The sequence below is a fragment of the Corythoichthys intestinalis genome, chromosome 7 (genome assembly GCF_030265065.1).
Source record: "Corythoichthys intestinalis isolate RoL2023-P3 chromosome 7, ASM3026506v1, whole genome shotgun sequence".
NCBI lineage: Eukaryota > Metazoa > Chordata > Actinopteri > Syngnathiformes > Syngnathidae > Corythoichthys > Corythoichthys intestinalis.
Window position 1 is genome coordinate 18,430,788 of NC_080401.1, and position 27,002 is coordinate 18,457,789.

At 37.9% G+C, this 27,002-nt stretch overlaps 3 protein-coding genes across 4 annotated transcripts; 2 read left to right on the forward strand and 1 right to left on the reverse strand.

The window, feature by feature from the left end:
• Nucleotides 1-510: 510 nt before the first annotated feature.
• On the reverse strand, nucleotides 511-2,563 carry fam43a (family with sequence similarity 43 member A). The gene is made up of 2 exons (XM_057842128.1): nucleotides 2,512-2,563; nucleotides 511-2,398 (listed from the first exon to the last, which is right to left on the reverse strand). The coding sequence occupies exon 2, from the start codon at nucleotides 2,376-2,378 to the stop codon at nucleotides 1,350-1,352; it is 1,029 nt and encodes a 342-aa protein (XP_057698111.1). The 5' UTR covers nucleotides 2,379-2,398; nucleotides 2,512-2,563; the 3' UTR covers nucleotides 511-1,349.
• A 3,590-nt stretch (nucleotides 2,564-6,153) lies between these two features.
• Nucleotides 6,154-16,372, forward strand: lsg1 (large 60S subunit nuclear export GTPase 1). Its single transcript, XM_057842125.1, has 14 exons — nucleotides 6,154-6,493; nucleotides 8,904-9,030; nucleotides 9,177-9,297; nucleotides 9,374-9,460; nucleotides 9,548-9,634; nucleotides 9,725-9,785; nucleotides 10,466-10,642; nucleotides 12,426-12,758; nucleotides 12,885-12,986; nucleotides 13,070-13,213; nucleotides 13,313-13,436; nucleotides 14,442-14,521; nucleotides 14,631-14,801; nucleotides 14,889-16,372. Exons 1-14 carry the CDS (start codon nucleotides 6,395-6,397, stop codon nucleotides 15,066-15,068), a joined length of 1,893 nt encoding a protein of 630 aa, XP_057698108.1. The 5' UTR covers nucleotides 6,154-6,394; the 3' UTR covers nucleotides 15,069-16,372.
• Nucleotides 16,373-16,621: 249 nt separating this feature from the next.
• Nucleotides 16,622-26,289, forward strand: tmem44 (transmembrane protein 44). 2 transcript variants are annotated; one of them, XM_057842127.1, is made up of 10 exons: nucleotides 16,622-17,054; nucleotides 20,030-20,156; nucleotides 20,228-20,318; nucleotides 20,597-20,757; nucleotides 21,441-21,527; nucleotides 21,615-21,785; nucleotides 21,895-22,020; nucleotides 22,187-22,252; nucleotides 22,360-22,431; nucleotides 26,030-26,289. In XM_057842127.1, the coding sequence occupies exons 1-10, from the start codon at nucleotides 16,804-16,806 to the stop codon at nucleotides 26,210-26,212; spliced, it is 1,335 nt and encodes a 444-aa protein (XP_057698110.1). In that variant the 5' UTR covers nucleotides 16,622-16,803; the 3' UTR covers nucleotides 26,213-26,289. The 2 variants fall into 2 exon arrangements, with proteins under 2 accessions (XP_057698110.1, XP_057698109.1); XM_057842126.1 differs by having other exon boundaries at nucleotides 16,636-17,054; nucleotides 22,360-22,491.
• Nucleotides 26,290-27,002: the final 713 nt, after the last annotated feature.

Below are 27,002 nucleotides of genomic sequence, written 5' to 3' on the forward strand. Positions count from 1 at the left end.
TTTTACTTTTATCATTTCTGAGTTGCAGTCAAATTCCACTCGAGAAGGCATGTTTTGTTTGATTTGTATTGTACAATAATGACATGTGATCCATGAGTTTGTGCACATTATACAATTTAAAAAAAATAAAACATCCTATTACTTTCAGTGTTTTTGTGGCCTTGTCCATTACGGCCATGTGATGTTCAAACTGCCTGTGACGTGATTTCTGCCTGCCCTGAGGCTATTGCCAATGAATGCAACCTCAGTGGTCAGTGGTCTAAATAACTTGTCAACAGCAGCCTGCTCCCACTGGGGAAAACACATATATTTAAGAGAAATGTAATTGAATAAATATTAACACATTGTGTCTGTTCTATAGCCCACATTGTTTTCATACAACTATTACACTCCTAAGAAAATCATGTGCCTCTAAACTTGTGTATATTTTGTAATTGTTTAATTGGATACTAACAAAAAAGTGGAAATACATGCTTTTGAAAGCACTTGTTCACAGACAAAACTCATTGACACATTGCATCGCTTTTTTATTATCATTAATGGGTTCACAAAACAAACCACATTTTTGTATTATTTAGAAAAATTACACATTTATTCAAAACATCTGAACTTACAGCAACATAAAATGTTTTTTTTTTTTCTTTTGCACAGCAAAAATATGACATTTATGTTTTGGACAACATAACAAAACAAACATTCTGCACATGGCAGCCAACGTGATACTTCAGTAAAGTCCATGACAGTGCAAAATTAACAAATAAAAGAGGTGGACATTTTTTAATGGTTGGAATCCACTAAAACGGATGGGGAATCCTACAAAAAACACAACCCACCAAATTATATTGTGAGTGGGTTAAATGCATGGCAAGTAGGACCAAATGCACTTGTCATGCCATATGCTATATATATGGCCTGTTGCTGAATAAAATAATTAACGACCATTATTTTTGGATGCTAGAGGGCATGTTTTCAACAGATGATGTTATTTTCACCACTGGAAAAACTTGGCGTAAACAAGTCTTGAGGCAAATCCTCTTAAATAAAAGAGATGGGAATTAGTCCTGCGTGTGCTTCCTTTAGAGCACCAAGCTTTGGCAGGTTAAATGCAGACATCCCCTTATAGACACTTTTTTTTTTTTTTGCATTAACACACTCCTAAAATGACACTTTTTTTTGCATGAACATAGTCCCAAAAAAATAATATGTCACAAACAGTGTGGATGTTTATCTAACCGGTACTCAGTGTTTAAGAGGCACAGTTTTAAGAAAGTCTGCATGCTGTCAACAGGTGGGTTGTGTCTAGAAGACATGTTGGCTCAACGCACGACAATGGCTTTAATGTCAGCTATTCACTGTACTTTGATCTGTTCAAAGCCGTTGGAGAGTGAGTGGAGCTCGTGGCTGCTTTCTATGGACGATTCACTCCCAGTGCTCTCTCCGGATAGTAGTCTAGTGACTTTGAGGTCAGCTTTTAGTGTCTGCAAATCGTTGCCTATGCTCATCTCACCCAAATCGTTAATAATCTGGGTGAGCTCCTGTTTGCCATTGGCCACGCATTCGTCCGTGTCCAGAATGTCCTCGCATTCAAAGTGCATGGCCCGCTCCTCCTCCTCCTCCCCGAGCAAGTCCTCTGTGATGGAGCCCAGCTTCGGCGCGCTCCGGCTGCGCTCCACCGGCGGTTTGTAGTAGCATTGGCCGTTCAGCAGCTTCCTGAGGGGCGCCAAGGGGATGGTTTGCTCCCCGATGAGCTGCTGTTGCTGGTGCCGGGCATCGTCCCTTCGTTTTAGGCGCTTAAACTCCGCCAGAGCCGTGGCGGAGGTCTGGTAGAGCAGCAGCGCCATGGCTTTCGCCTTCTCCGGCTTGGACACGAGCACGGCGTGGCAGCGCAGCATGACCGCCTTGTGCTTCATCTCGTGCCGGTAAATCCACGCAAACACCTTGGGCAGCCTGGGGTCCGCCACGCAGTAGGTTATCCGGTGCAGCAAGTACAAGTGTCCTGGCCTCCTTGCCTTGTCGTCCACGTGCACCATGCGGATGCCCTGCGAGCTGATGGTGAGCCGCATCTTGGTACCATTCTTGCCCATGTCGCTCTTGCCCCAGATCTTGCTCACAGCCACGTCGGTGCAGCCGTCCCCCTTGGACTGGATGGTGGTGGCGTTCCCCAGGTACAGCACCGTGTACGTGGGGTCGTCGCTGGTGATCTTGATCTTTTTCCGCTTGGACTTAAACATATTGCCCACTCGGTTGAGCGCGCTCTCTGGGCAAGACTTGGCGAAGGAGGTGAGCGTCGAGTAGTTCAGACTCACCGCATAGCCCTTCTGCTTGGACTGCTTGTCTTCCTCGATCAGGTCGAACTTATTCTTCTTCCAAGGCAGCATTTTGGCAGCGAGCACCTCGGCTGAGAGAGAAGCGGAAAATGAACTTTTTGGAGCACTTCTAATGTCTAGTAAATGTCTAGTGCTTTCTAATCCTAGTCAAGTCATGTGTGAGCTACACTACAAGACGCCGTACTTCATGTGTCCATCCTCTAAAGTCGTCCATAGCAGCAGGCTGCGCGTGGAGTTCTCAACTGGAGACGAGCCGACCAAGCGCTGGGGAATATATATTGGGACAAACCATTTCGGCATCGTAGGGGGGACCGCACCAACCGAAAACGTTGGCATATGTATGAAACGTCAAAGAGTCTCATAAAAGCAACTGTGTCTTTCTCATTGTGTATTATGACGCCACCTTCCGGTCATTACGATGCAGCCTTTTCCAGAAGTTGTCAAGAACAGGAAGTTTATTGATTAAAGAAAATATTAAATTCACTACGACGAATTCAATGATTACGGAAGCGTATTGCACTAACATGAAAAATGAGGGAAAAAAAGGGGGGCTGTTTTTTCAATTGTTATTTTTTTTCAACTCTGTTTTTCTGAAAAAATATTTTTGGGGCTATTTTAGGAATTATTTTTTTTCAACCCTCCGTTTTTCTGAGTAATTTATTTTGGAGTTCGTTTTTTGAATATTTTTTTTCTACTTGGTAGCCATTAGCATTAGCCAAGCTCCCAAGTATCTTGATTACTTAATATTTTTTCCTTGGTAGCCAAGCTTAGGAAAAAATAATAATACAAAAACATTCAAAAATAAATTATTTTTGAAAAAAAAAATAATAATAATTTTGAAAAACAAAGTTGGAAAAAAAATGTCAAAAAATCAAACCCGAAAATAAATTACTCAGAAGTTGGGGGGTGGGGGGGGGAACACCCCATATTAAATTATTTTGAAAAACAAAGTTTGAAAAAAAAATTTTTAAAAAACAAACCCAAAAATAAATTACTGAGAAACACAGAGTTGAAAAAAAAAATTAAAAAACAGCCCCCCTTTTTAAAATTTTTCATGTGAATGCAATACGCTTCCGTAAATCATAAATAATGAAATTAAATATTTAATATTTTAAACGGTTCTGTCCAGTTGCTCGGACACAGTGAATGGTAAATATGAGTGTCTTTAAAGGCTGAATCAGTTTAAAAGTGCCACATGGGAGTATAGTTTATTACTCCCACTGCGCATGAAGGTTTACTAGTTTCACCTGTGATTCATATTTTTACCTGACACGGTGTTGTTGATCAATTAGGTCCTTCCACATGATTTTAGAGTTGATTTTCGATGACTGCTTGAAAACAACATTTGACGGGAAAACACAAAGGAGAAAAAGCAGTTTCTGCTATTGCACCCCTCTTTAAAATTAACTTCTGCATTTTAAGCCAAAAGAACTGTGTTTGATCGAACAATACGTCTATATGCTGCCATAGCAGATTCATGGCGCATTAAGCCCCCAAACTATTTTTAGTTTGTTTTACCCTGGAAACCCCCATTTACAGACGTTGCGCAACAACTTTTGTTTCAACCCAGCCATAAACAGAAGGTAAGTACCGTATTGGCCCGAATAAAAGACGACCCTGGTTATAACACGAGCCCCTCTTTTTCAAGATGCAAGTTTGAAAAAAGACTTTTTGAACACCAAATTAATTTTTATACAGAAAATAATTACAGTACATCCGAAACAAATGATTATAACAATATATTTGAGAGAAAAAGCATGTTATTTTGCCTCATTCAAATCTTAATATCTGAACATTTAAATATGTGTAACCGGGTCGGGCAAGGCAAGCCCCTTGGTAACAAATAAAACACAGGTCTGGCAAAATTAATGAGGCAGATGTGGTGGCAACAATGAACAATTTATTTTGGTTTGGCGAATTTATTTTAACAAATCATTAATAAAAAACACTCTTTAATTCAAACGTCATAAAAATCAGTGAATATTTGGAAAAAAACAAAATCACTGCACTGCAAACAACTCCAGTGAAAATACCCCAAATCAAGAAAGGCAAAACAAAGGAAAATTCCAACTAAAGTTATACGCCCAGTCAAATTCTTTAAAACGATTTTATTGCCAAAAATGGAACTTAATTAAACACTGGGAAAAGGGAACTCAAATAAACACTGGGAAAAGGGAACTCAATTAAACAGCAGTTGACAAACTCCTCACTCCCGGTGGCAACTGCTCAGCACAGAAAAATGTTAATACATTCAACACAATTTAGCGCCAGAAATGTAAAAGTACCTCATCCTAGGCCAGCTCCCCTCACAAACTGGTTCTCAGCAGGTCTCAAGTCTTCCTGGACAAACGGCAAACAACCAGGCTCATGCACAGGTGCTGAGCATGAGCTAATTTATAGTGCCTGCTGGAGGAGTGGCAGTCAATTGATCATGATGCATTTGAGACTGAGGCAAATTGGGCACCCCAACTTTCCACCTTGTTACATATGTAAACAAAAGTGCAATCACATTCGTAAATGAATGGCTTCTGGTTTTTGAAATGTAAATAAACCAATCTATTGGGATAAAAAAAACAAAATTGCAATAACTGCATTAACCATCAAAGTGAAGTCTAACTGTAACTGGTGTCTTGAAACAAATCTGAATAAGGAAAAACATTGCAATAAAATAATGCAAACAGGTTAAACTTCAGAGTAACTGAGATCTGTCATGACAGAACATCGCTTCAATGATATCTGGCGCCATCTAGTGTCGTGAATGGGTATAACGTATAGACCGCGAATATAAGACGACTCTCTGTTTTTCAATCTTATTTAAATGCAAAAACCACCGTCTTATATTCGGGCCAATACTGTACTTATATTTATCATTTGAAATGTCTGTCATTTTAAGATTAGAATCGTTAATAGATGTCTAGTATTTAGTTTAAAAGAAAAAAACGACTTTAAAAATTTATTCAAGCGCACATTTTAAATTTTTAAACAAATTACGTCACAAAGAAAAAAAACGGTGTCTGTGAATAAGTCACGGATATCTACCTCATAACTATTGCTTAATTGTATTTTTGTGTTATTGTCACATTTTCCCCGTTATTTGAGATGATAGATAATCGATCCAAACAGAGAAGAAAAAAAAAAGGGTAAATATATGAAACAAAAATCTCAACCACTCCTTGATGTCTGTGATTTCTGCATCGTGGCCCTTGTTATATTACCATGTTTCACCCATAAAATCCCCCCAAAATCTGGCTGTGGCCATATACAGCTGTGTCTTGACACTCGGTGATACATGCTACATGGAGTTTTTGGATCGAAAAGAGGTAAGTATGCGATAATATCTCGTTAAAATCCTGGCGTCTTTAATTATTGTCTCGCGTGCTCTCACCTCCAGTTAGGGTTTTGCTGTTTAAAAAAAAAAATCTTTTTTTTTTTTTTTTTTAAATGCCCTCCTGTATAAAAAATTTTCTTCCCCCAGAAAATAGACATTTTAAGCATTCCAATGATGTATCAGTATCACACATGCAAATAGGACAATTTTGAAATTTGGCCAAATTGGAGGCGTCAGAGCGGAACTTCAAGTCATCTGAGTGTTTTTATACATGCAATTTATAGCTCAAATTGACATATTTTCAAAATTAAATTTTAATTTTAAATCATGTAAGTATGAAGTTGAATGTCTGCGTTTGTCAGCCACGTGGAACAAATAGCTATGGTCTCGTTTTCTTTCAGGACATATTTAAAAGTTGGACTCAAATTTGGAACGTTCCATTACTATGTAAATGACACGGGGCTCCTACAATAATACATTATACATGTGTCTTCATTTAATATAGCTGTGTATTTATCTAACACTACCTTTCCCCTCAAAATACGGGTTTTTACAACTTGTTTATACTACATCAAAGTTGAACCTGCTGATCTCATCGTGAATTGGTATGTTCCACTTCCGGTTTTTCTCACAACAACTCAGGGCACATGTAACACCGTAGGTGGTGACTTCTCGCGTATTTACCGATTACGACCATATACAATCATTTTGGGGGGACGAATTTACTCTAAGAAGTGTTATGGGGAAGAAGAAGGCTGGAGGAGGAGCAGGACTTGGCAGAGCTCTGATAAAGGAGAGACTTCAGACAGGACGAGGCAACAAGAAGGGGGACACATGGGTACGACCTAACGTTTTTCTGCAGTCCTGGATTCGTCTTTAGTTGTGTTTCAAGAATTCAAGTAGTTGGAAACTATGAGAATAGCTACACCGTTACACATATAACATTTGTGTATGCCAGTGAAAGCTTGCCAGTTCTTTTCAGTGCCGTCGATTGTTGTCAGTTCGATCCACAAAAACATAGCTGATTTTAACGTTTGTTTGCCATTACATTTTGTAAAACTAAAAAATACGTTTTAGATTAAGTAAGACATTAAAATAAATCTCTATTGTTCATGTTGTTGGTTTGTACTTTGTAGTGTATATATTCATCATAGGGTGACCGTATTTTGATTTCCAAAAAAGAGGACACTCGGCCCGGCCTCGAGATACTTGAATTTTACTCGAAGATCAGTCAAAGATGCCTATATCACCCACTTTTTTACTCAACTGGTTACTAAACAGGCTTTATTCTTCCTAAAAAAAAAAAAAAAATCAATGGAGAGGAAAAAAAGGATAATAATTAATAAATATATATATATATATATAATGCAGACTCATGGAAATGTAGTCCAATCAATACACATACACAGTAGGCTATGTGCCAAATGATTTAAAAAAAATATATATATATATGTATATATATATAATACAGACTCATGGAAATGTAGTCCAATCAATACACATACACAGTAGGGTATGTGCCAAATCAAAATTATTATTTTTTAAAATTACTATCACAACAATTGTCGTTGACAAATTGTTATTCCCACTAGATTTTTATTCTCATTCAATATTCTAGAATGTACGCAAACAATAGCCAAAATAAACTGACAAGCTATTCAACCAGCATGTTTCCAAATGCAGCAGTTCAAAACTACATTGCCCATAATGCCTAGCGCGGCTGAGCTCACTGATTGCTACCCTATTAGTGAGTACGGGAGCCAAAATCAGACTTTGCTCTAAAAGTTTACAATCATCGGCAGCGCAAAGATGCGACACCAAACGGGATTTTACAGATTACACCAGTACAAATCTCCGACAGAAGTCAACAGTTGCCATTATATACGTATTTATCGTAAAAAAAAAAACTCATAAGAAACACAGCTATTTAGAATATAACACTAGCATTCTACCAAATAAACTAACGCAGAACAATTACAAGACTCACACAATATACTGCATCTCTGTGTACACATATAACCTTAAATACAACAGAAGACAAGTGATCGACATTAATAGGAGTTAAACTTACAGAAAGGTGTATGGAGGCACGTCTTTTAGAATTCCTTATTGAACTCCTTACTGTAGTCTGATCTCTCGCCAAACCGTCTGTAGATGGTGGTAATTCTCCATGAAACAAGGGGTAAAACTGCCAACAAAAAAAAAGATCTACTCCTTCTCCCGCCCCTACTAGTAGGAGCCACGTCAACGCAGGCAGGTGTTGCCCCCTAGCGGCCGGAGGGATTCTCTTCAAATTGGTCCCGTGAAAAATCATAAAAAACAGACATTTTCATGAATTTATTAAATCTGGCCGGACGCTCCGGAGGGCACGTAATAAGAGGACTTGTGCGGGCAAAAGAGGACGTTTGGTCACCCTATCATATTGACAGAATATATGTTGCTAGTTAAAATAACAAATATTATACATAATGTATGTAACCTCATTAAAAACTACTGAGAATTCTCAGTATAGTTACAGTGCAGTTTTGAAACCGTACACTGCAACACGACACAATGTTTAACCTTGCTGAATGACTGTCAGTACTGTCAATCAAAATTGGGGAAAAAAAGACAATAATCGTCTGACAAAAGATGGGATCAAATAATGTGTATGGTATATGTAATGGTAACGGTGGCTATGTTTGTGTGCACCCAATAACCCTATCAACATATTTGGGGGGCAGTAAACAGATCATGTAAACACATTCAAAAACCTGAATGCTCATATTCAGATTTTCAAAGACTCCATTAACCCTTTTATAAAGCCATGTAAACCCGCCAATTGAAGGAGCATACTGCGCATGCGCCATTCACAAGGAATCTTGGGGTTCATCTCAATTGCAATGTTGCTCACGCCTCAAAATATTAAGTCTTTAATTTGCGGTAGAAAGTATTAGGATAGCATTATGTACAAAAAAAAAAAAGTTATTTGACTGGGTTCTGCAGGCTAAGGAAATTACCTGATTATTATCATCACGTTCTCTGTGCGGGATTAGGTTGCCGTCTCAAAAGAATATGCCGCTTGATTTTAAATTTACAACCCTGTGTGGCGCATCTAGGTAAAATTCTAAATATCTTTAAAAAACACACATACTTTTTTTTTTTTTTTTAACTTCGACCCCAAATATCGGTTGCATGTAGATGGAGCAAATGTGCTTTCGTAAGCCAATTGTGTTTCCTGAGATGTTTTCGACTCTTTATCTTTTTAGCTGCACACGAGTGAGCTGAATGATGGTTATGACTGGGGAAGGTTGAATTTGCAGTCAGTGACTGAACAAAGTTCCATGGATGACTTTTTGGCAACTGCGGAATTAGCAGGAACAGAGTTTGTAGCTGGTAGGTGATGCTGTTATGTCTTCTTTTAATAATTATTGTTTTGATGGGCAGTAAATACTCTACATAATGTTCGGATTAAATGATTTAATATAAGAGTAACTTTATGAGAACTTTTCAGAGTGTATTGTATTTTTTCTTCATCGCAGAAAAACTTAACATCAAGTTCGTACCAGCAGAAGCTAGAGCGGGTTTATTGACACCTGAGGAGAAAAAGAGGCTGAAGAACCTTCAAGAAGACAACAAGCATTTTCTCAGAATCCCTCGACGGTAACTTGACATAAAATGTAAAATCAACATTTACCAATTTGTTAATGATGATGATGATGATTATTATTATTTTAAGTCCTAAATGGGATGAAAGCACCAGTCCTGAAGCTCTGCAGCTTGCAGAAAAGGACAGCTTCTTGGAGTGGAGGAGAAAGCTTGCGCAGTGAGTAATGTTCTGCATAAACATGCTTTTTTAAAATTCTTGGCATCTACCAATGTATTAAGAATGTAACCCTCATTGCTTCCAAAGGTTGGAAGAGGAACAAAAATTGTGCCTCACTCCGTTTGAGAAGAATTTAGAGTTCTGGAGGCAGCTGTGGAGAGTCATTGAGAGAAGGTGAAAAAAAAAATTCAAAAGGACAAGTAAACAAGAAGTGAAAGAAGTGAAAGACTTTGAAAAATAAGATGTCAATTTGTGTTTTGACAGTGATGTTGTTGTTCAGATTGTGGATGCCAGAAATCCAGCATTGTTCAGATGTCCTGACCTGGTAAGAATATACTATAATTTGCCCATTAAAGAGTGCACCTGCTATAAACCATACAGCTCAAATTTCACAGAATTTAAGGAAAAAATCCATAAATATGCTGCACCTGACTATAAGCCGAAAGTATTGATGGTTGTTGTCAAGAGTGTTGTTATACAAGTAGTAGAACACATGTTAAAGACTATGAATGCACCTCAAGTGGCATTATGACACACCAGGGCATGTAGCAAAATTTAATGATATATACAGTACTGTGCAAAAGTTTTAGGCAGGACACCTGCCTAAAACCTTTGCACAGTACTGTATATTTTTATTATATTGTGTATATACAGGATATACTGTATGTATATATTTTCCCCAAGTGGAAGCTTCCATGATCCTAATACATTTAATAATTAAAAAAGAAAATATACAGTACTGTGCAAAAGTTTTAGGCAGGTGTCCTGCCTAAAACTTTTGCACAGTACTATATATATATATTTTTTAACAAACGAGAAAAGACTGAAGCCCAGTTGCTCCCCCCAAAAAATCCATAAATAAGCCACTCATTTATAGAAGCTGCTGGGTTCAAACATAGACAAAGCAAAAGTAGTGGCTTATCCAAAAATAACAACATATATTTTTAGTCATGGTTTTATGTCGGTTATTTGTGATTAATTTTATTGTTGTTTGTGTGTTGCAAGGAGTTGTATGTAAAAGAAGTGTCCGAGAATAAGGTGAACATGCTGCTGGTGAATAAGGCAGATCTGTTGACGAAGCAACAGAGGCAAGCCTGGGCCTCTCACTTTGAAAAAGAAGGCCTAAGGGCAGTTTTTTGGTCTGCCCTGGCTGAAAGTGACAGGTTGGAGGCAGAAGAAAAGGTGAGCAGGCACAGTAGAAAGGAAACAAATTGTAGACTGAACATGCACGGTGTCCTTAGATAAGGACAGTCTCGACAGATGAGCTTTCATTAATGGTGTCACTACACTGCTGGCCAAAAGTATTGGCACCCCTGCAATTCTGTCAGATAATGCTCAATTTCTCTCAGAAAATGATTGCAATTACAAATGCTTTGGTAGTAATATCTTCATTTATTTTGCTTGCAATGAAAAAACACAAAAGAGAATGGGGGAAAAAAGTAAATCATTAATATTTTACACAAAACTGCAAAAATGCGCCGGACAAAAGTATTGGCACCCTTTGAAATATCATGTGATGCTTCTCTAATTTTTGTAATTAACAACACCTGTTACTTACCTGTGGCACGTAACATATGGTGGCAATAACTAAATCACACTTGCAGCCAGTTAAAATGGATTAAAGTTGACTCAACCTCTGTCCTGTGTCCTTGTGTGTTGAGCGTTGAGAAAAGAACGAAGGCCAAAGAACTGTCTGAGGACTTGAGAGGCAAAATTGTGAAGAAGCGTGGGCAATCTCAAGTCTACAAGTCCATCTCCAAAGACCTGAATTTTCCTGTGTCTACTGTGCGCAGTGTCATCAATAAGTGTAAAGCCCATGGCACTCTGGCTAACCTCCCTAGATGTGGACGGAAAAGAAAAATTGACGAGAGATTTCAACGAAAGATTGTGCGGATGGTGGATAAAGAACCTCGACCAACATCTAAACAAGTTCAAGCTGCCCTGCAGTCCGAAGGTACAACAGTGTCAACCCGTACTATCCGTCTGTGTCTGAATCAAAAGAGACTCTATGGTAGGATACCCAGGAAGACACCACCACTTTTGACCCAGAGACATAAAAAACCCAGGCTGGAGTTTGCCAAAACTTACCTGAGAAAGCCAAAAATGTCTTGGAAGAATGTTTCTGGTCAGATGAGACAAAAGTAGAGCTTTTGGGGAAAATGCATCAACATAGAGTTTGTAGGGGGAAAAAAGGCCTTCAAAAAAAAATTAAAAAACTGTCCCCACAGTCAAACCTAGCGAAGGTTCCCTGATGTTTTAGGGTTGCTTTGCTACCCTCAGAGGTCATGGGTCTTCCAGCTGGACAATGACCCAAAACACATTTCAAAAAGCACTAGAAAATGGTTTGAGAGAAAGCACTGGAGAATTCTAAAATGGCCAGCAATGAGTCCAGACCTGTATCCCATAGAACACCTGTGGAGGGATCTGAAAATGGCAGTTTGGAGAAGGCACCCTTCAAATCTCAAGAGACCTGGAGCAGTTGGCCAAAGAAGAATGGTCTAAAATTCCAGCAGAGCATTGTAAGTAACTCATTGATGGATACCGGAATCGGTTGTTCGCAGTCATTTTATCTAAAGTTTGTGCTACCAAGTATTAGGCTGAGGGTGCCAATACTTTTATCTGGCCCATTTTTTGGAGTTTTGTGTAAAATGATAGTGATTGTCAAAATTTTTTTTTAACCATTCTCATTTGTGGTTTTCATTGCAAGCAAAATAAATGAAGATATTACTACCAAAGCATTTGTAATTGCAATCATTTTCTGGGAGAAATTGAGCATTATCTGATGGAATTGCAAGGGTGCCAATACTTTTGGCCAGCAGTGTATGAGAACGGAACGCCATCATAAAGACAGGACCCCTGTATTTAAATTTTTAAGTTTTGGATCAGTCATAGAAAAGTTTAATTCAAACAGTAAGTTTCGTACAATGTTGTAATGTATTGAGAGGTAGCTGTATGTGTTTGAAAGGGCATTGAGCTGGCAGGATCTGAAGAGAGTGACCAAGAAGATGGAACACAGCCAGATAATGAAGATTTGAGCTTGAATAGGGTTGATGGCATGGATAAGAAGGCAGATAACAGGGATAAGATAACAGTCAAGGAGGAGGAGGAGGAGGAGGAAGAGGAGTGGTTAACAGCCTCTGAAGATGAGTGGCAGGAAGAGGAGGATGATGTTGGCAAATCCAATGAGGTCCCCTTCCGTAATTCCACTCGCCTGCTGCATAAGGACGAGTTGTTGGAGATGTTCAAGATGGTTCACAATGGGCCCAGATGTAAAGACGGACAGCTGACAGTCGGACTGGTAGGTAAAATGTGTTTACCAAGCATTGTGTTAGGGATTGCAACAAGGCTTGAGTCAGAGTGAACTAGTTGAGGACATCAATGTATCCCAAATTAATAATTTTCTCCACAATTTTGCATTTACTAGGTTGGTTATCCTAATGTGGGGAAGAGTTCAACTATAAACACCATTTTAAGAAACAAAAAAGTGTCAGTTTCTGCAACTCCTGGACACACAAAGCACTTTCAGGTACAAGTCTCAACCACTTCAATTATCACTAAGCACAACAAACTAAAATGGTATTATTGTTAGTGTTTTTTCCTGCTTTACAGACTTTGTTTGTGGAGCAAGGTCTGTGCCTCTGTGACTGTCCTGGTCTAGTTATGCCGTCCTTTGTCTCCACCAAAGCTGATATGATCTGCAGTGGGATCCTACCCATTGACCAAATGAGAGACCATGTACCGGCAGTCTCTCTCATATCCTTAACGCTGCCACAGTACTTTAGAAGTGCAATGACACTAATCTCAAATAAACACCTTCTCAAAGCAGTGTCATGACCTTAATATTTGTGCCAAGTCTGCCAAACAATCCCCCGGCATGTATTGGAGGGCACATATGGCATCAACATCATCAGGCCACGAGAGGATGAAGACCCTGACAGACACCCCACCTCAGAGGAGCTGCTTACAGCTTATGGATGTAAGACTACAAGATTCACTGCAGCGGTTTATTGGCATTAGTCAAACCTGGATGGACTAAGCTTAACTTGTCTTCTTGTGACTTCTCAAATTAACTTAGATTCAACCACCACTGACCTGAAACGTGTTTTTAACTTTTGAGTTTTTAATTCAGTACTAGCTGTATGGTAAAGAGTTTCTTGTGTTTTTATAACGTGAACGTAGTACAACCGAATCGCAGATAAAACATACTTTACTTAGAGATGCAGCTGTAATGCAGTAATCGTAAAAGGACACTGTAAAGGGGTTAATGTGCAATCGTTTTTCCATCACTTGACAGTATTAATATTGAGCCAAAATGAATTCCTTAGTAATATTCTGGAAAATTGTAATTTTTTATTTTAAATCTAACGCCTTGTTGTTTAGTACTCAAACCCCCAACATATCATCACAGCACATTTAAGTTTGTACATAAAACCGTAATGTTTGAAAGCCAACTGCCACATTGCATCCACAAGAGACATCAGAGAGATCTTTTGTCCAAAAGATGGCACTGTCGCCTCCACAATCAGGGATTTTCCATGCAAATTTTTGTAGTTTTGAATTGGATTTACCCACTAAATGAAAGCTTACAGAGATCAAACCCATCCAAGAACACTCGCAGATGCTTACACTACAAATGTGTAAATTTTCAGGAAAATCGGTCGATCTTATTAACTAATCTGAGTAGAGATTTGTGTATGGCGCCCTTTAGTGGTTGGCCACCATTACTGGGGTGGTTGCACACCTGTTACAGCTTAACGTCAGTCAACGTAAATGATAATGTTACCTGCTGTTGGCTGTGTGCTGCGGGCAGCAAATTTCAGCAATGGTGGACAGGGTATTTCCAGTCGTTTTGCTCGGATTTGTCTTTAGGGAACGAACACACAAAGTTCCATTTATTCACAAGTTTAAATTTAAATTCCATTGCATTTCATTGCGATGCATTAGATTTTCAAAGGAACCTTTGTATTTTTGTTCCTGTCAGACATGAGAGGCTTTATGACATCACATGGCCAGCCTGATCAGCCCAGATCTGCTCGCTACATCCTGAAGGATTATGTTAATGTGAGTCCAATTTAAATGTAGAAAGGCTGCTAATTTTTACCAACTGCAAATAACCACCATTTTAAAACTATCATGGTCACAAATTGACCTATTCTTGCCTCTTTTGCAGGGAAAACTTCTGTACTGTCATCCTCCTCCTCACATACAAGCTGAGGACTTTCAACCACAGCACCGCACATTCCAAAGAAACGAGTTGGAAAACTGTGACCTCACTTCAGCAAGTAACAAAGGAAAAGTCAAGAGGATCGAAAATACAGTGGATAAAAACTTCTTTCATGCGGTAAACTACATTAGACACATCATTTTATTTAGCATGTTTAGAAGCCTTACTCGTGAGTTTTAATGGGATCTGTGTTGACTACTTTAGGAGAATGTGCGAGCACTTTCCAAAGGAGTCCAAGGTGTCATGGGCTACAAACCAGGCAGTGGAATCGTGGCTCCTGGAAAAGCTGCAACAGAGACGGTGGTGGGAAAACCCTGGAAGAAACACGGCAATAGAAACAAGAAGGAGAAAGTGCGTCGGCTTAACAAGCATCTCGATGCCTGATATTTAAATTTAATCTCAAAGAGAGTTTGAACTGAATGAAGGGAAAAAAAACCTATAATAAGTTTGTGTTCAGGTCTTTGAAAGCCTGAAAATCCTGAAGCTGATGTTAACTGATGGCACGAATCTTTATAATGGACTGGTATGGTTTGTAGGTCAATATATGGAAAACATTCCATCCACTGGAAAATAGGTTTTATATCAGAGCACACGGATCATGACTAATTATAAAGTTTGGAATTTGTACTTTTACAACAATTAACAGGAACAGGAATTCAACCTGTGCATCAACGTATGTAGACTAAATATCTTTACAGCAAAAAATTATGTGTCATTGTACTGGACAAAATTTTGAGACTGTCATAAATGTTTTGGGTTCATATAATTGAGTTGTAGATTTTCATGACTCACATTGTAACAAAGTGACGTATGTTAAGTGTTGTATGCCACACTTACAGGAGTAATGAAATACGGTAAAGGGAAAAGCAACTTTTCTAAAATAGGTAGGACTGGTAAATAGTAAAACTTTTACAGGGCAGGACAAAGCACCCAGAGTAATTTGAAGTCTAAAATGTTTTTTATTTTACACAAAATGTCTTTAAGAACTACCAAAGATGATCATATCCAATGTTTAGTCTTTGTGTTTAGATGTATTCGTATCATAAATATAGATGACTTTTTTTTTTTTTTTTTTAATGAAACATTTCAGACGTTTAATTTTAGCCCATTGACCACAAACATATTCGTGGTTCAAAATGTTAACCCGTAGACTTGGTTAACTTTATCTCTTTCCTGTCTAAAACAGAAAGGGAGGCTAAACTACCTACAGGGGAAACTTTATATTCCTATCCAGTCCCTTACCAGGCCAATTACTGGAGGCACAAAGCCTGGGATTCTTGTGGGCTTTTGTATAAACTGAAATGAATAATTTATTAAAGATTATTAGATGCACCATTAATCCTAACTTTAAAACATTCTCAAAACTAAAAACGTTTTCATAGTTTATATATATATGTGTGTGTGTTAGGGCTGTCAAAATTATCGCGTTAACGGGCGTTAATTTTTTAAATTAATCACGTTAAAATATTTGACTCAAATAAAGCAGATGCCCAGCTCAGACACATTTAAATGACGGTACAGTGAGACGCTCACTTGTTAATTGTTTACGGAGTTTTGCCGCCCTCTGCTGGCGCTTGGGTGCGACTGATTTTATAGGCTTCAGCACCCATGAGCATTGTGTAAGTAATTATTGACATCAACAATGGCGGGCTACGAGTTTATTTTTTGATTGAAAATTTTACAAATTTTATTAAAACGAAAACATTAAGAGGGGTTTTAATATAAAATTTCTATAACTTTTACTAACATTTTTCTTTTAAGAACTACAAGTCTTTCTATCCATGGATCGCTTTAACAGAATGTTAATAATGTTAATGCCATCTTGTTGATTTATTGTTATAATAAACAAATACAATCCTTATGTACCGTATGTTGAATGTATATATTCATCTTGTGTCTTATCTTTCCATTCCAACAATAATTTACAGAAAAATATGGCATATTTTATAGATTTGAATTGTGATTAATTTTTAAGCTGTAATTAACTCGATTAAAAATTTTAATCGTTTGACAGCCCTAATATCTATATAGTGTGTTTCATTGATCGCTGATGCATACAACTAAGACAAAATTTATTAAGTGCTTTTCTAAGCCCCACCCCTAAATAAATATTGATGCCATGATTGCGTTGGCCAGTTTCTTACCTGTTCAAGGCCCAATTGCAAACTGCACAGTGGGCATCAACATGGCCACACGGAGCCAGGAGAAAGATTGGGCAATAGGAGACTATGATTCGTTTCCTTCAAGTCTCCTCAAGTTTTGCATCACTTCTGCTACCTCTTGTTTTACTAGTAGCGGCACAGGACAAAATTGCTCTTCATTTCGGCTAGTGTCCTTAGCCTCTGTGCTTCTATTGCTTTCAAGTCTCCTGTAAGTACCTTTTACTCAAATTGAAATGTTACGCCCGTGGTTTTGCTATGTTTTAAATATATGTACGATTGTCAATCTTGATCTGTTTATTAAATCTGTCAAATAATCAATTTATTTAAATCTATATCAAATGTCTAAACTATGCAAAATGATGTCCAGTAGGCGTCAGATACCGATTAACAAGCATGATAATCAAACAGGTGTGTGTATATCATAGACATACATTCAGGCCTCATGAAACGGAGGGGGCCGTTTCTACGATACGACCGCCCCTCCGCCATATTGGATGTGGGAAAACACTTCTTCGCAACGATTTTCGAAGTTAATGTCGCGCATTCTTCTATTCACACAAAATTATATACTAGTCCTTCTTAAAAAAAAAATGGCAGATTGTGATAAAGTTCATCATTTGTTGTAATGTACTGATAAACATTAGACTTTCATATATTTTAGATTCATTACACACAACTGAGGTAGTTCAACCCTTTTATTGTATTAATATTGATGATTTTGGCAAAAAAAAAAAAAAAGTCAAGAAAAAACAAAAATCCCTATCTCATAAAAATAGCACATCATGAAAAGCTACTCTAAAGAAGCTACTAACCTAATCATCTGAATCAACGAATTAACTCAAAACCCCTGCGAAAGATTCCCGAGGCTTTTAAAAACTCCCAGCCTGGTTCACTACTCAAAACCGCAAGACTGCTTACCTGACTGCTGTCCAGAAGGCCATCATTGACACCCTCAAGCTAGAGGCTAAGATACAGAATGAAATTTGTGAGCGGATAGGCTATTCCCAGAGTGCTGTATCAAGGCAACTCAGTGGGAAGTAAAAAGTGTGGCAGGAAACTCTGCACAACCAGAAGAGGTGACTGCACCCTGAGAAAGAGAAGAAGAAGAGAAGAGTGGAGAAGGGGCGATTCCAGACCTTGCGGGACCTGAAGAAACAGTGGACTGAGTCTGGAGTAGAAACATCCAGAGCCATCGTGCACAGGCGTGTGCTGGAAATTGGCTACAGGTGCCGCATTCCCCAGGTCAAGCCACTTTTGAACCTGAAACGGCGGCAGAAGCGCCTGACCTGGGCTTCAGAAAAGCAGCACTGGACTGTTGCTCAGTGGTCCAAAGTACTTTTTTCAGATGAAATCAAATTTTGCATGTCATTCAAAAATCAAGGTGCCAGAGTTTGGAGGAAGACGAGGAGAAGAAAATGCTAAAATGCCTGAAGTCCAGTGTCTGGTACCCACAGTCAGTGGTGGTCTGGGGTGCCATGTCAGCTGCTGTTGGTCTACTGTGTTTTATCAAGGGCAGGGTCAATGCAGCTAGCTATCAGGAGATTTTGGAGCACTTCATGCTTCCATCTGCTGAAAAGCTTTATGGAGATGAAGATTTCATTTTTCAGCACGACTTGGCACCTGTTCACCGTGCCAAAACCACTGGTAAATGGTTTACTGACCATGGCATTACGGTGCTCAATTGGCCTGCCAACTCTCCTGACCTGAACCCCATAGAGAATCTGTGGGATATTGTGAAGAGGAAGTTGAGAGACACCAAACCCAACACTGTGGATGAGCTTAAGGCCGCTATTGAAGCATCCTGGGCCTCCATTACACCTCAGCAGTGCCACAGGCTGATTGCCTCCATGCCACGCCGCATTGAAGCAGTCATTTCTGCAAAAGGATTCCTGACCAAGTATTGAGTGCAAACTGATATAATTAATTGAAGCTTGACTTTTTTTGTATTAAAAACACTCTTTTTTTTTTTTTTTTTTTTTTTTTTTTTTTGTATTGGTCTGATGAAATATGCAAATTTTTTGAGATTGGGACTTTTGTTTTTTCTTGAGATTTTTGCCAAAATCATCAATATTAAAACAATAATAGGCTTGAACTACTTCAGTTGTGTGTAATGAATCTATAATATATGAAAGTCTAATGTTTAGCAGTACATTACAGAAAATAATGAACTTGATCACAATATGCTAATTTTTTGAGAAGGACTAGTATTTTGGAAATAGACGTGCACCTAAAAGGACACATTTTATTTCTGTTCTGAAAGATTAATCTGATGGTTATTAAAATGTTCATTGTTAATATTTAACACATGTCTAAAAGATCAGAAAAAGGTAGATTTGATTCAAGTGTTCCTGATTCTTTAAATTATGTATTTAATGTAAATGTATTTATTGGGAGGATCTCCATTTTTCAAAATCTGTTATTCAACAAATAAATAATGATGGTGATCACTTGGGCTGGACTACGCACTGCTTTCTCAGCTCTTTTTTTTTTTTTTTTGGTTAAACTGGGGTTTTCAAAAAGACAAAATCAGCATGCAATATTTAAAAAAAGAAAAACACTCCACTTTGGTCACGTGTTGTACATACCCTCAAGTTCACCCCCCACCCCAACATTTTGCACGTGTTCACTATGGCCAATCCAGTGACAACAGGTGTTCTGGAATTCCTTACGACACCTCAGAATTCCAATTTGTGAGCTAATGTAGGCACATTCTTTTTGAAACACCCTTAACAAACCAGCAAGCAGATCAATTCTGTTTGTATGCAGGGATTTAGACCACAGTACTTTGTAGCAACAAACAATGCTTTTAATCCTAATTGACCTGAAACGGGAAATGTTGAGTCTGATTACATGTCAGGAAAAATGTTTCTTTTATCCATTTAATACACAAAGTTGGTCTCCTATTTGTGTGCTGCAATAGCACAAGCTCCCTGGATCGGGGAGGGAAACATCACTCTTAATGCAACCTACGCAATAAAATACCTCAGGCTGATTCTTCAGAATTGGGCCTTGCACTCATGGAGTTGCATGATTATACTGCTTACAGGTACACTGAAAACTAAAACAAAATCAAAAATCTTCATTTCAGTGACTGCCTATTCATTCCATTTGTATTGAAATTGAAACTTAAATTTTGTAGAACTACTTCTAACTTATTCCTTTTTCCTTCATTAACCTTTCAAGTCTCCTGTATCAGAGGTGCAAACATCCTGGAAGACATCCAGGACACACTGTGACTTCTCTTTACTGTTTCCTTGGTAACGTGTGTGGATTCACAGGCGCTGTTTTGTCCAGACAGCTGCACATTCAAGTAAATGCTGACAATCAAGTTATTGAAATACCAAGATTAAGTTTTAGGTATTAAGGTTTTGTTCTGTGCAGGTTTTAATGGGAATTCTCTCTGCTGCTCTGGATTTGGTCAACGTTATATCCTGCTGTATTCCACTGTGTCTTGGCAAGAACTGGAAAACGGGTAGGTTGAACACAGTGGTGTGCCATCAGAAGCTCCCAAAAAATGTAAAATTGTAAGGTTATTTATTTATTTATTTTTAAATTTAAGTAAAAAGAAAATTGAATCGTGAATATACAGGAGTAGTATGATGTGACGTTGTATTATTGGATGAGTTGAAAAGCCAATTTAACCTTCCATTGAACCATGGATTTTGGACAACAGCAACCAAACTGTAGCTGTCATAATAGTCAGGAGACGCTAAAGTGTTACTAAACAACTGCTTCTATTTTGTTCTTCAGAGAGAAGGCGAAGAATGATCAAAAAGCGCAGAAGATCTCACTTTCTAGCAGTTTGTCTTCTGACTGCACTTACTGGAGGTTTCTTGAAGTCAAGCATCCTCCACAGCCAAACAACAGACAGGATCACTCTGAGGAGGAGACTGCTTTCTCTCGCCCTACAAGTAAGCTTACAACTACGAGCACTACGGCTAATATAACTTCGACAAAATTTAAATTGAGATAGTGACAGAAGAGGTGATAAGATGGTGATCCCATGACATGAAGCATTTATGAATCTTCCAATCTTATAAGTATATGACAGTGGTGCCTTGAGATAAGGGACTTAATTCATGTGTTTGTTTCTTTTTTTAAATACGACCTGTTTTTTGTTTGTTTTTTTGGTTTTTTTTGTTTTGTTTGTTTCTTCACAAAAGCTAAGTGCTTTATGGTGTTATTTCAACCCACTTCACAATAAGAATTGAGCAATATTTTGGAAAATATTGAACTATTAAGAAAAGATTTTAAGCGGTTAAATACCACTTCCAGTTCATTTTCTGTACCACAAAACCTAAAACTGAGAAAATGTGTGTTCAAAACAACATAACATCGCAGATGTCCGCTTTGTTTATCGCTCAACTTAATGTAGTTTGTATCAGACTTTAACAACCCCAACTTAAACGAATTGCTGTACATAAATACAATTGGAACATAAGACTACATAAATCGATGTATTATAGAAACCAAATATTTTATACAGCATAATAAAAATGTAAATTAATTAACACAAAATAAATAATTGTGCATATTATGTCAAAGTATGTACTGTATTGTTACTCCCTTTCCTCACATCTGGATACTGTACTAGGACAAAACTGAAGTCCTGGGTTACATAATTGGATTGATATCTTTTGTCATCACCTTTACCTCAAAGTTGCCCACACTTTGCCGAGTTGTAAGTGATCTTTCTCAAAACCGAGCCATGTTTCCACTCAAAAAAGAGCTTTCAGCTAAACTAACTTTTTTGTCTTGCCTTATGCAGCTCAAAGGGAAGACTTTGTCAAGCGGTCACATTTTCTCTGGAGTACTATGCTCCATAGGTGGTGCCCTTTATGCTGGCGCCTTAATTCACCACGGCACTCAAGTCAGCTTCCTCCTCAGGGTTATGCCTTGGCTGCTGTGTGCAATCTGTGGTGCCTCGCTGGATTTTTTTGTATCCTAAAACAATGACAATACAAATCAAAACTAAAATAAACACACAGTAATGTATGTCTATTTCGCCACCCTGCTTAGTTTTCTGACCTTTGGTGTGTGTGTATCAGATTGTAGTCCTCTACTGGTGTCATGTGGAAACCAGGCAAAAGCCTATGAGCTTTTCTCCAGAAATGGAGAGCCTCTTAGGTGACTCATCCAAAGGCAAAGCTGCCATAAAGCATAATGGAAAACAAGTAAGTCTTTCTGAAGTAGGTGTAGGCCTAACATTGTTGGCGTGTTGGATTTGATTAAAAAAAGAAAAGAAAAGAAATTATCATCTTCACTAACATTAACCTTTCGCTGTTTAATGCAAGTGTTGCTTTTTAGAAAGTCCATTATCCTTTTAACTGTTTTTCAAAGGGAAAACATTTCAATTTGATGGAGATGGGTCATTATATGGATGTCAGTGAAGATGCGACAAAAGAAGTAAGTTGTACTGTACATGCAAAACATTTTAAGGAAAAAATAATAACTACTCATAAGAAAGATCCTGACTCTCTCAGAAGATGTATATCATACCCTATTGTTGACAGATGTACCCCAGAGAGGCGACAGTGTGTGGGAAAGTAATGGACAACAAGGTTCTGAGCAGGAAAGTCCCAATGGTACGAGTTGATGGTTGTGATACATCATGTGACTCTTCAATTGTCAGTTCTGATCTAGAGGTGGGTAGGACTGATTTAAGTATTGGTATTATTACTTTGGATGATCACAACTAAAACATTTCACAGAGCGGGCAATTAATTATTGGTAACCTGAAAGTCTAAGGAGTATCACTCAGGGATAACCACTAGATGGGGCTTGACGCTTAAGGTTTCGACTCGAGATGTAAATGTAATTTGACTGAGCAATTCAAGAGGCATAAAAATGTTATACCAGTGTTTATTATTTTAGTTATATTGATTTTTGATGATGATATGTACCGTGATATCATTAAGTTTGGGTATATCCAGAGTGGCCAAGCATTTGAATGCCACTGTATGTTCCTTTTGGTCTCGTAAGAGTACCAGAGGAGGCAAAAGTTTCCGCACCCTGAACCTATCCAAATGTTTCCATGCCACTGTATGATATGATATACTGAAGTTGTACATCCCTGCAGACTTCAACAGCGGTATTTAAACATTGATACCTTCAGATTAAATTGTTTATCGAATCTCCTGTATGAGATCACCTTATATTATTGTATCTGGTAGTGTAAGGGCTTCGCAATGTTTAGGTAACATTCAGACTTTCACGTGACCATTGGGGAGTGAGGAACACAGTCATGAGAGGCCTTTCCACCAGACAACAGTCAGCAAGTTTGATGCGACACTACAAACCCAGTTCATAACTTAATAAGTCGATAGAGGATAGTTTTGATATAGTAAATATAAGATGCACTTCTGTCACTTTGCACACTTGATACAATGTAACTGCAAAAGTTAAATTTCATATCATAGACATAATTCAACTCTGAATCACTGGGATGGAAACACCTCAAACTGTTTAACCACTGTTAGGTAAAACGTCACGCAAAGTTTGTCTCTGTCTGACAGCGCCACTCACAAAAAAGTACAGCCATTGCAATCCTACTGTGGTGAGTAAGATTAAAAAATATATATTTTATACGTGAAGGTAGCTGGTCACAGTTGATCCATAGAATGACTGAAACCGGTTTAAAGTGTTAAACCTATTTTGATACTAATACATTATTTACGGTTGTATAAAGGGTGCCCCTGATCATTTTCATGATTTTCATTTTAAATAATTGGTTTTACGGGTAAGCAATTTCAGTTAGATATATAAAATAATAGGCGAACGGTAATCTTTGAGAAGTTAAAATAAGTTTATGGAAGTCATGGAAAGTGTGCAATAATTACTTAAACAAAATAAGCAGGTGTTTAGGGTGAAAGTCGCTAGAATTTCTTGCTAAAAACTCCCTGACATAAAGGTCACTACAGAGCCAGAATTTTTTTTAATTTTTGGGAGGGAAGGGGTGGGGGTTCCACACATGCATTAGGCTACTGTATTACACATACTGTCACAAGGCATGTATGGGAAACTGATTTTAATGCAAATTATTAATATTTTTTTAAATAATTTGCAAAGTAACGGTTCACAAAAACACTAGTTACACCAACCTCCATCTCCTGATTTGTGTTTTCCCTAACTTACTCTACCTCCCATACAGCATCTCCTTTTGCAAAATTGCAAAATTACTAAATAGTTGAACAATGCACAATGAAACCACGTACACGTACCTCATGTTTTAGCTCTTTGGAGCTGCTTTGTTACTAAGTTTGACTGTATTCACTATGATTTGCCTCTGTTTACCTGAGATTTTCCATAGCCTGCCACTTTGGGATTTAACTAGAACTGTGCCTGTGGTCTTCCATTTCCTCACTATATTCCTCAAGGTGAAAACCGACAGCTGTCATTTCTGAGATAGCGCTTTGTATCCTTCCCATAAACCATGAAGTTGGACAAGCTTTGTTATGGGTTATGTGAGAGAAGATGCATAGAGAGGAACCATTTGGCCACAAATTGCCACTATAACTATTACATACCTATTCTCATTATTTGATTTGATTTAGGTGTGCATGTAGTTCATGGGTCATTGAGCTCACAAAAAATGTCTTCCATTAACTAGTGGTAAAGGTTTTCAAATCAAGAAACAAAAAGAGTGCCCAAATTTTTGCACCTGGCTTCTTTTGTTCAAATAATTATTCCAAGCTTTTTGTAGCACCTACAAACTTTTTTGGTCTCTCCAATATTACAGTTGTCAGGTACTAGCATATTGCATCACACTCATGCATCACAAGGACTGTGTACTCTTTAATATGTCTCAAAGAACAACTGAGAACAGTGTATAAGGCACAAACACACAGGTTCTTCCGTCTCGTACATGAGAACTGTTTTCTGGTACTTTATGTATTTAACTGAAATTGCTGAATAAGAGAACCAATTATTTATAAAGGATCTTGAAAATTACCAAAGGTTCCCAAACCGTCCTGAACAGTCAAAATTTTATTTTTTTTAAAGTGAATCAGCTTCTCATAATTGACTTGATTACACGTATGTCACTATGTACTTGTAAATGCAAGTGTGTTTATGACGTTTTTATCTTACAATCAGAGGGTCATATAAAATAAATGGTGATGTATCTTTACAGATCTTAACCCACAATTGACCTCTGCTCCCTAACAGGTCTTAATTGTGTTTTGTTGTTGGGTGCGTCTCCTGGTGCTGTGATATTGCCAGTTCTCTGGTCCAGTTAATCTCAATGAAAGAAAACCTTATTTATTATGAGATGTACACGACCTGGATGTTGGCCTACTAAAATAGTCAAAGCAATGTAAAGGAGGATCACAGTCTGTTTTTAAGAAGTTACTTTTCTAACTATCTCTGACTCGCCTCTGCCAGTAGATTGGGTGCACAGAGTGCACAATTATTGTGCAGAGTACAGTTTGTCAGTCATGATGAAACAGGGTAGGATTGAGGCCGGGAAATGTTTTCTGTGCTGCCCAATTGTTCTCTTGTGAAGGATCGTTGATTAAAGACCATTGCTGGGCAGGGCACGTCTGCATAGGAAAATGATTACCTCTATCTATAGGGGACCAGTAATCGGTGCTATTTTAGATTTGTTTTTTTTTTTCACCTCCAGCTGAGGACTCATTTGAGTGTTTCGTCTGGCAATGATAAAATACATTCGCAAAACAATTCATGTACTTTTTGGAGCATTTTTTTTAGCATTTTAACCACTGAGCTAATAAATAGAACAATAACTTTTGAAGAGCTAGAATGCAACATTTCATTTTCCGTTCACATGAATTTGTCACTTCAAGCTGTTAGATATATACCGCAGCTATCTAGCAGATGCTGTGTACAAAAAACGTTACTTTTTCTATATCTGTGGGAAAAAAATACTTTGTACTTTTTATATGGTTTAAAGATGTGTGTTTAAAGCTTAAGTGATCACAATGAGCTTTGACTAAATTTATAATCTTAGAAGATTAAGTTGTGCTTCATTGTAAGAACAAATGTTTCTGCCAAAAATGTTAAAGTAGTTTGAGGTGCACCAGTTATTAACTCTCCCAAGGGCAAGTATCAAGTTATCCTTTACAAAATCAAGTAATGTGACCTTGGCTGAATGTTCGTTTAATGATTTCTGTGTTGTTACGCCGATTCTCCATGATTATATCTGGACATCATCTTGTTTTTTAGTGGGATTTTGAAACGGGAAATGCACAGTGGAGTGAAGCAAAAACAAAACCCAAGGATAGAGAGGCGTTCCCATTGCAAGAGTGGCCAAGCAACCCCAAACCCTTCAATAATGGCACATATGCCTCATGTGTACTCCCTCAGAACGGCGTGTCCTGTAACGAGGCTGTTAGCGAATTCAAATGATAAAGAAATATCATTCCTATGCAACGAATTTGATTACACTGCATATTTGGTGTATTCATTTGAAACTGAATTAAAAAGAATGCATTGAAAATGTGCTCCTGGCTACTCCTTGAAATCTTTTAAAGGTTATAAAGTTCTTCCCTTGCTGAAACAATATTGCTCCCTTGCTGCACTTTAAGGTTATTAGATCACATCCTGTATTTTGCAATTCAGTTGGCCAGTTATTCCCAACCACTCTTCCACAGCAGATTAGTGTGCCCTGAAAGATCATTATTGTGTGGTTGGAACATAGCCAGTTTCCCTTAGTTGGTTCAAAAATTACCCTTATAAATCATATATCTTTATAAACAGTATGTATGCCAGTGACATCGCGTGACTACATCAAAGATGTCACAAATGACTTAAAAGTGTTATACTTAAAATAATTTAAAAACTTGATTGACAAATGACTTAAAAGTGTTATACTTAAAATAATTTAAAAACTTGATTGCAACGTTTTTCTTAACACAGATATCACAGATGACTTAAGTGTTTTACATAAAATAACACTTTAAGAATTTACCACATTTTTTATTGATAATCTGCTTTACGTATGACCTTTTACCAAAAAGAATTAAAACCGACGATTCACTCGGGCCATGCCGTTATGCATTGCTCAAGGTACAGTATATTTCTGTGAATCGCAATGATTCCAAATGTCTGAATTACTGTATTTTTGTTGTTGTTGTTGTTAAAGGCCCTTTTTCACCATTATAGATGAAAACCATTGCCCATATTTTTGAGGTGTGAT